The sequence below is a fragment of the Brassica oleracea genome, chromosome C7 (assembly GCF_000695525.1).
Source record: "Brassica oleracea var. oleracea cultivar TO1000 chromosome C7, BOL, whole genome shotgun sequence".
Classification (NCBI taxonomy): Eukaryota; Viridiplantae; Streptophyta; class Magnoliopsida; order Brassicales; family Brassicaceae; genus Brassica; species Brassica oleracea.
Genome location: NC_027754.1, coordinates 18769503 through 18779078, shown reverse-complemented (window position 1 = coordinate 18779078; position 9576 = coordinate 18769503). Strand labels below are relative to the sequence as shown.

General features: G+C 34.1%; 1 protein-coding gene and 1 long non-coding RNA gene across 2 annotated transcripts; both read left to right on the top strand.

Annotated features, from left to right (window-relative positions):
* The first annotated feature begins 939 nt into the window (after positions 1-939).
* LOC106302765 lies at positions 940-2586 on the top strand. The gene is made up of 5 exons (XM_013739206.1): positions 940-1121; positions 1297-1423; positions 1497-1784; positions 1862-2080; positions 2275-2586. The coding sequence occupies exons 1-5, from the start codon at positions 940-942 to the stop codon at positions 2584-2586; spliced, it is 1128 nt and encodes a 375-aa protein (XP_013594660.1).
* A 4194-nt stretch (positions 2587-6780) lies between these two features.
* LOC106305638 lies at positions 6781-8471 on the top strand. The gene is made up of 3 exons (XR_001263029.1): positions 6781-6860; positions 8056-8220; positions 8309-8471. It is a non-coding gene; the product is annotated as an uncharacterized LOC106305638 (long non-coding RNA).
* The last annotated feature ends 1105 nt before the right edge of the window (positions 8472-9576 follow it).

Here is a 9576-nt window from a genome sequence, read left to right as displayed (position 1 = left end):
AAATATATTGTGAGATGTAAAATAAATGGTAAGGTTGTAAAATATATGGTTTAAAAAAATATTGTAAGGTTTTAAAATAGATTGTAAGATTTTTGGAATATGTATGTAAGTTGTTGTGTGAGTATAAGGTTGAGGGAAAGGGTTTAGGGATTATAGTTTAGGTGTTAGATGTTCGTGGTTCCGGGTTTTGAAATAAGCCACGCTTATTTCGTGGCTTTTTAGTGGCTATGTGAAAATTGGAAAAAACCAAGTGGTTTGCCTCCAATATATTAAAAAATAGCCACTATATTTTTGTGGCATTGTCGTGGCTAATTGGAAATTTTGGTTTGCCAATTGGTTTGCCTCCAATTTATTCGGTTGTGGCTCCAATTATTTGACATTTTGCGGTTAATGCTAAAACCAAGCCACGATCTGCCACGCTGTTTTCGTGGCTCTGCTGAAAGAGTTTATATCGGTTTTCCTCTTGCTTCTAACACTTAGCACAGAAGAGAAACCGAAACTCTCTCTCGACTCGCGACTGACGAAACGCGTCGTCTTCTCCGGTTTCAAGTCTCCCATTCCAAGCGTCACCGTCTCCCATTCCAAGCGTCACCGTCTCCCGTCTCTCATTTCTCAAGGTAACCCCTTTCTCTCCTCCGCTAAATCAGAAATCTTAGGATCCCGAATCGATTAGATGTTCTAGGGTTTTGATTTCTTCGCTTCTGTGTGTGTTTCGATTTCACATGCAATTTAAGGTTTCGATTTCGTTCCAATCTAGGGTTTTGATTTCGTTCCAAACTTGGGTTTCGATTAGGGGTTTTGTCTCTGTCTAGTTAGTGTTCTTGTGACCAAAAAATTGTCTAAATTTCTCATGTTCTTCTCTCTGTCTCTTTTGTTTCGCTTTGTCTCTGTTTATATTTGTTTGTATACTAATGTTTCTTTGTCATTGGTTGTTAACAGATGAACTCACCAAGAGTACCTCCTCCTATGCCTCCTGGTGCTACTGGACCGGCTTCGAACCGTGCTGCTTCCTCTTCTCGTTCCAATAGCTACCCGCAGATGACTCTCAATGCCATGCTCAATTCACCTGCTAGGCTAGCACAGCCTCATCTCCATCCAGATAAAATCAATGGAGCTTTATGGTAAGATTACATTTGGTCTCCATCTCTTTCTTAGACTAAAATAGTTTATGTTAATTGTTTTATGGCTGTGATTGCTTAGGATAGTTTCTGTTTAGGATTGTTAGCGATGATTGTTTATTTTTTAGGATTTTTTGTGATGTATTGTTTCTGTTACTGATGTTGGTTATCGATTTAGGTTTGGTATTGACCCATGTGTCAACTCTTTCATTCGGGCAACTTGGCAAGCATACTACATGGGGCCTTGGAAGAGTTGGAGGACGGTTCCTGATGAAAGGAGGGAATCATGGTGGCAAACCTTTGTGGTAAGTGACTAGTATACATTGTATATGCTGTTAACATGTTTTAAATCGCTAACTGTTTTTCTTTCTTTTGTAGCAAAATTTCTATTGGGTCCCTGAGTTTAATGACTTAGTCTACGGTCTTTGGAAGAAAGAAACGTGGACAGCCATTGGTGAAAGGATAAGCAAGAAGAAGAGGCAACATAAGAAGACAAAGTACATCAATGAAGCTGACTGGACTCTCCTGTTAGAGTATTGGGCGACCGATGCAGCTAAAAAGAAGAGCAAGAAGGCTGCAAAATCTCGCAAGTCTGATCCTGTGGGTAAAGGCTGCCACAAGCATAATGCAGGACCTCGGTCTTTTGCAAGGATTGAGTATAACATGGTATCTTTCCATGTCTATACTCTTAATAATGTTCTTTTTTTTTTCTAATCTACTGTAATTATTTTCCTTTTGTGCAGATGGTGGCTTCTGGTACTAATGAGAGGCCATCATTCACCGACCTAGTTAGGGCGACACACACCAGACCAGATGGAACTTTTGTGGACTACCGTGCTGAAGAGTTGGTTACTCAAGCCGAGATGGAAGCCACACAACTCTCTAACACTGACGGATCACCCGTGAGTCCAAGTGCATCATCTACTCCTTCTCGCCTCAAGATAAACAAAGCTTATCTAAAGGTATCTTTCATACACTAGGACGTTTCAGTTGTTTTATGTTCTGATTTGTATGTGGATTTGGATGACTTAGAGCTGCTTAAGAATGTGGTTGGTTATTTGCGGGTAGAATTAGATATGACTTAGAGTTGTACATGTTCTGTTTATTTACAGTGAAGAAAGCTTTTATTAAAATTTTTTTCTGTTATGTTCAACAGAATGCTAAGGGTAAGAGGGGGCATGTTTATGGACTCGGCAGTGCCCAATACAGGGAGCAAGCACCTTCTTCACGCGTCCCTAATGGTCTTGCGCGCAACCTGGAGCTGGAGATGCGGGTGGGAGGTCTTGAGACAAGCCTCCAAAGTGTGAGGGAGGACGTGTCTGAGGTGAAGCAGGATGTGTCCGAGATGAAGCAGGAGTTTGCATCAACAAGAGATGCAATCAATCAGCTCCTCCAAATGCTTCGTCCCCCACAAGCACCTACTGAACAGACTTATGCTCAGCCCCAAGTCCCAACTCCTCAGCCCTAAGTAGGTTCATGTCTTCTCTTTTGTAACAAAGCTCATCAAACTCTAGCTCATCTTTTGTAGAGTCTTCTTAGACTCTTTAAAACTCTTCTTCCTTGTATAATTATCTAAGTTTGTGTAATATTGAACCTACTCTTTTATATATATGCAATTTCTGTTTTAATTATATGTGCAATGTTTTAATATTTGAATGAAAATATAAAATTTTGAATTTGGAAAATTAAAACAAATCAAAGAAGAAAACCATTTACAAAAATGGTTATTAACGTGGCTAACCAATACCACGTTTATAAAAAACAAAATCGTGGCTTTTTAAAGCCACGAATACATAGTGGCAAAACTGTGGTAACTACAGCCACTTTAAATAAGTTGTAAAACCGTGGCTATTATAGCCACTAAAACTAGCAACGCTAAAGGAGTTATTAGCGTGGCTATTTAAGCCACGAAAAGAAGCGTGGAAAAAGCGTGGCTAATAGCCACGAAAAGCCACGTTTTAGTTCCAGCCACGAGGCTATAGCCACGGTAATTCTCCTTTCCAAAACCGTGGCTCTTTTCTCCCAAGCCACGAATTTCTCCTCTATAGCCACAGAGTTGTAGTGGCTATGCGAAAGTTTTTTACTAGTGGAGAAGCGTTAGAACGGTTAGGTTTGAAAATTTTATATTGTGAAAATTTGATCCAAATCAAAACAAATTTTATTGATTTGTTTTGGTTAAAGAGTAAGATATAAACTTAGAAGCAGTTACTAGAGAACTACGTTTTGAAATAGCAAGGAGCGAGCGGGTTTTGTGGTCCAGTAGTAGTGGACGGCCTTGGATGCAAACACATGCTGGGTTCGATCCTCCTGCTGCGAAAACTAAGTCACATTGTTCTGTTCACCACGTCTGCGGATACGTCCGTATGAATACCCGGGAGAGGGCTTGTCGTGGGTTGCACTTCTCACCCGGAGGTTTGGTCTGTGTCTTAACTAGACCTTGGTTTAACCTTTTTTCAAAAAAGAAATAGCAAGGAGGAAAAGCACAAAACACAAAATCGACCTTCTTGTATAACTTTTCCTCGAAAGTTTCAAAAAAAGAAATATCAAGGAGGAAAAGCACAAAACACAAAAATCCACTTTCTTGTATAACTTTGCCTGGAAAGTAGGCAATTATTATCATGATCCGTCTCTGAATACTTAGATCGAAACCAAACCTTAAAAGAAAATTCTTCAAATATCACGAGAAGATCTAATGCTAGACTTATGACCATGGTTCAGTCCGTTATTGCACAATTGGCCCGGTCCGTGTTTTGTTTCCAAAACAAAATGGTATCAAAATGTTTATGTTTATTTTTTTTTTCTAAATGAATGTTAAATTTATTCATGCAAAAAAATGTTAAATTTTATATCGTATGGAAAAATAAAATTTATATTCTTGATCGAATCAATATTTTTGGCTCTTAAACAATTTAAATTTTTTTTTGTTAATTACATAATTTGTTTACTGATGAGCTGATCTCATTTTTAAAAATATTTTAGGTCAAAAAATCGCATAAGAACCTAACGTTTAGGCCAAAGAATCTCAGGCCTACTATTTGGTTACAATGAAACTATGTCAGCTCGGTTTTATATCACGATTAAACAATTTAAAAATTAATTATGGTTATGAGAAGTTTACGTTCACATGTCAATCCTATCTATCTTCAATATTTTTCTCATTTTTGTGTCGTTTTTTTCATTTTGGTTATTGCTCGATATAAATATTAATTTTTGAGTTTATTTCATTTTGTTATTTTTTTTTGGCATCAGATTTAGAAATATTTAATATTTAAAATTATTAAAGAGATACACACGTAGGTTAAGATCCATGCCTTGTGCAGAATAAATATTTTATATTTATTACTTTTTTATGTTTTTCTGCATATTATGAAATAATAAAATAATATTATATATTAAATAACTAAGAAATCAGTTGCTATTATGTAATAAATTGGCGTACACATATAAATCAGACGACCGTTCTTGTTTATTCGCAATAATTTTAGGGTAAATAAATCAAAACAATCAATATTATCTATCGTATATGATATATAATTAAATTTAAATGATATTAACATAGATATACAATATACTTTTAATATGTATATTTATTAAATGAGGTTTGTACTCATATGATTTTATGATTATTTGCATATTTGTGTGACAAAAATTTACAACGATTTTTTTTTTAATGTGAAATTTGCTGGTTTCAATAATTTATAATCATTTAAAAAAAACAATGAAGATTCAAAATTAAAATATTAGCTTTTTAATATTAACTTTTCAATATATATTTAACGCAAATATCAAAATAGAAGTATGTATTTTCATATGATGTATATTTTAATTTAAACGATATGAAATATATATATATTAACATAAACACCTATTAAAATAAAATTATATATTCATATGATTTTATAATCATTGTATCTTATTACAGAAAAAAATTAAACCTTGATCACAAAATTTTTTTTTTGAATGAATGTTAAATTTTATTCATCAAAAAACCGTTTTACATCCAAGTGTATCCATATCTTAAGAAACTAATCATTTTCTATTTCTTATACTCAAAATGAAAGCTATAAGATATTTACAATCTTGTGTTGAACAAGTATCAAAGAGCTCCTTCCATGCTCTTTCAACCTTTTACTCTCATCAAACTGAGCTTATATCGAACTCCTTTATCAATGAATTTCTTCAAGGCTGGTATAGGCAGGGGCTGATCTCCATGCTTTATCTTATTTCGCTCCCTCCACACCGCATGGATGGCAGCCTGGAACGAGTATCTGATGCAGAAAAGTTTCTTCTTCTCCATGCTCCTTTCTGTAATCAGAGTCACAATTTCCGACCAGACATTTGTATAATCATTTCGCAGAATCCCTGCAGTGAGATGTTCCCAGACTTGACCAGAGCAAGGACACTAAAAAAACGGGTGGTTCCTAGATGCCACAGCACTCTTACACAATACGCACGTCGTATCGGCTCCTAAACACCATTTAGATACTATGTCCATTATCTAGCATAGCCAACCATGTCAAGAAAGCGAACTTAGGTGTAGCCTGAGAGAACCAGACACCCCTGGCCCATCCGCAATGAGAACCAGTCTCTCGAAGGAGCATCCAAGTTTCATGAGTCGAAAACTTTTGTTTAAACCCTGATTTCCTTCTCCATAGATTTCCATCCTCCACATTACTTCTCAATTTCCTTTTTATCATGGACAGCTCTGCTTCAATAGAATTTAGAATCTCATTTATCATGGACAGCTCTGCTTCAATAGAATTTAGAATCTCAGAGCGATACCTTCTTGATCTTCTAATACTCATTGAAGCTTCCTCACAGTAGCTTCTCTTTTAACAGTTTTAGTAATTTATACTCGTTTTGAAAAATTCAAAATACAACATATACAAAATATCTAATTTTTATTATATGATTAATATAATTGTGTAATTTATTTTAATAATATATAATTAAACAAAAAATGATAGAAAGTATACATATTGTTAGCAAATCTTTATTATTTAAAATCATTAATTGCCATATATATCTTAATTATATTAGGTAATTCCGTAAGTTTTTATTTAAGAAAAGAATATAAAATAATTTCAATTCTATAAATGAATGGTCCATAATGGACATATTATCTTTATATATAAATTACAGATTGATTCTCTCCCAAGAGGTCCACGTCGACATCCACGTCATCAATTCAGATGCTGTCAAGCCTACATATGTCTACTCTAACCAAAACGCAGCGGTTCATTAAAGATTTGTCATCATGGGCTTTATTTGAATGTACTTGGGCTTTAATATTGTAATGTACTTGGGCTTTAATATTGTAAAGAGTCTGGGTCCGGCGTGGAGGAGACCCTCTCACTACAAGAAAACACGCTACATTCTGACGGACATTCCGACGGACAATATTTTCATTGATAATATCGAGGCTTCCTTTGTCGATATTCTCGAAACATTCCGACGGAATTCCGACGAATTTAATATGACGGATAGGTTTCGTCGGAATTTTTCACTTTACCCGGGAAGAAAATTTGTGAAATTTATTTAGTTAACCGCTTAAAATAGAACTGACCGAATGCCGACGAAATCTGTCCACCAGTTTATTTTTAATACATAAGCTGACCCTTCTTCTTCTTCCTCATTTTTTTCTATTCTCCTCTGCAATCTACGCGGTCTTACTCCTCTCTCTCTCTCTCTCACAAATCTGCGATTCCGACCCCAAATCCTCCAAATCTCTTCCCCAATCATGTAAGTCATCTAAACCCCTCTTTAGATTACATTTTTTTAGGTTTGGAATGTTAGATTTGTGGATTTTAGGTTTTGAATATGAAAATTTAGGATAGAATTGATAGTTTTAGGAGTTATATGTTGTTAGATTTTGTTTTAGGTTGTTGTTTTATATGTAGATTGAAACTTTTAGATGTTAGATTCGTAGATTTTAGAAATTATATGTTAAATATTTTTATAAAATTTTTTTTGTGTATTTATAATTATTGAAAAGTTTTATTTAATATATATATATATATATATATATATATATATAATATTTTCAAGTTTTTATTATCTTTTATTGTTTCAAAATGTTTTTTTAATTTTATATAACGTTTTAAGCTTTTTATAAAACATTTTAAGTTTATCTACTTTTTTAAAAAGTTTGTTATAATTTATCAAACGTTTTCTGGTTTCTAAAATTTATCAAACCTTTTTCACCTTTTTAAAAACCTGTTCAATCTATAAAATGTTTTTGTGTTTTTTTAGATTTAATTAAAACTTTTTTCAGTTATTAGAAAAAGGTTTCAATTACAAAAAGTTTTAAAAAATTAAAAAAAAACGTTTTCTCTTTGTTTTAAAATATTTTCAATTTATAAACCATTTTATGTTTATAAAAACATTTATAATAAAGGATTTTAAAAACAATTATACTACAAAAACGTTTTTCTAATTTTAATTATATATATATAAAGAATTAAAAATAATTATTATAAATGATTTTTATAAAAATTATATTACAAAAACGTTTTTCTAATTTTAAAATTTTATATATATTTAATGAATTAAAAATATTTATTATAAAATATTTAAATAAAATCTGTTTAATTTTTTTAAATAATTTATAAAGTCCGTCAGAATTTTGTCGGAAATAAATCCGTCGGAATTTCGTCGGAAATAAGTTCGTCGGAATTTCGTCGGAAAATTGTTCGTCGTAATTTCGTCGGAATTTCCGTTGGAAAATTGTTTATCGTAATTTCCGTCGGAATTTTGTCGGAAATCTGTTCGTCGGAATTTTGTCACAAATATGTCCGTCGGAAATTCGTCAGCAATTCCGACGAAATTCCGACGAAATTTTTATTTCCGACGAAATAAAACTGACGACTATTTTCGACGAAATCGTCCGCAGGAAACTAGTTGTTTTCGTGTAGTGTCTAACCCTAATACGCTGCAGCTAAGAAACGAAGTTTGTCTCTTCATGTCGGCGACGTTTGCGATTTTCTCACCATCTAAAACGGTCTGAGTAAAGGCTTCGTGATTTCTTCCATTGATTCGCTCTCCCACTCTGTCTTCTCCAATGCTTTTCGATCTGAGATGTTGTGTTTCAGTATAAATACGTGTGAGTTTCCCTTTCGTTGATCTCATCATATCTTCGTATCTCTTAAATCTCTTGCCTATATGGTCTTGCTCGGATCTCTCTTTGTCAGATGCCTCGGTGGTTCTGTGGTGATACTCTATGCCCGTGGTGGAGGTTTACTGGTCTGTTCTGGTATCTCTCTATGAAATTGGAAGCTCGAGCTTCTTCTCGCCTCTCGGTGGTGGTTTTGTGCTACTGAAGGTTTATTGCAGCGAGTAACCCTTGAAGGTGGCTTCTTCGTTTGTTTCTTTAGGGTTTGTTTCTTTAAGGGTTTTTGGTAGCTGGTATACTCGCTGGACTTCGCCTCATCAGGTCGTTCCTATTTTCTTTTCTTTTTATTGGTTATTTCATTATTCTATTGAATTCTGTTGTTTAGCAATTTTAGTTAAACCTCTTTTTGTTTTCTTGGTGTTTTATTTATCCTTACATGCCAGGACTGCAAATCTTCAACGGGTCAGACGATTGTGAACTGAACCTGATCAACAAAAGCCAAGCTAATCACATGAGATCTTTTGGTCAGGGTCAACAGCTATGGCAAGTGGAATGTTTTTGCTTATAATTCCATCATATATTTTTAAATTTAAACCTCAGATTGGAGACGAACTAAAATTATAAATGGAACTGTTGGTTTTGTCTTATCCTTGCAGGCTTGGATTGCAAACTTTTAAAAGAATGTTGTTCAAGCATATGTGAAATAGAAGTATTCAGACATTTGGAGTTGTGTAGGAAGCATGTAGCTCACGATTTGTCTGTCACTTTTAAAGGTAATTATTTTGTCTCCTCTAATACATTGCAATATATGACTCTTAATTCGCTCTAGATTAATTATTATTTGGGTCTGATTAATATTTTATTTCTTAGATTTGGTGCAGTGCTCATGTATATGTAGAACAAAATGTGGTACTTGAGAGAGGATTCGAAAGCTTGCTTAATAAAGGTATTTTCCAGTTTCTTAGTTTAATGCTCAAAGCATGACCGTCTGTTGAAAATCTACAAACCCGTACAATACTCTCGCTAACATCCTTGCGCATTTTAATTCGTCAAAGGAAATTGAAACCATAAAGCAGGAAATTATAAGCATATGCATGTACGCTACTTGGTTGGTAGGCAGATAAGAGAGTAAGCATGTGTTTTGTCTTGGATAGATAAAAAATTCTCAATACGCTTTAAGGTCATAATTCTCTTTCCAACACGTGATTTTTAGACAAAGTTGAGCATTTACTCAAATCAGTTTCTTCTCCTTATTGAATAGTGATCGGTTTCTTCCCGACAAAACTATCGACTTTATTGATGAAGATGGGTCTTTGGTTCGACTTCGCCATGCTCAGGTTCATAGTT

What these genes read in the sequence shown, in the direction of transcription:
- LOC106302765 (XM_013739206.1), top strand. Translation starts at nt 940, where the DNA reads ATGAACTCACCAAGAGTACCTCCTCCTATGCCTCCTGGTGCTACTGGA. An exon ending in CAAGGATTGAGTATAACATG is followed by an intron (nt 1,785 to 1,861) that starts GTATCTTTCCAT and finishes CCTTTTGTGCAG; the next exon opens with ATGGTGGCTTCTGGTACTAA. An exon ending in TAAACAAAGCTTATCTAAAG is followed by an intron (nt 2,081 to 2,274) that starts GTATCTTTCATA and finishes TATGTTCAACAG; the next exon opens with AATGCTAAGGGTAAGAGGGG.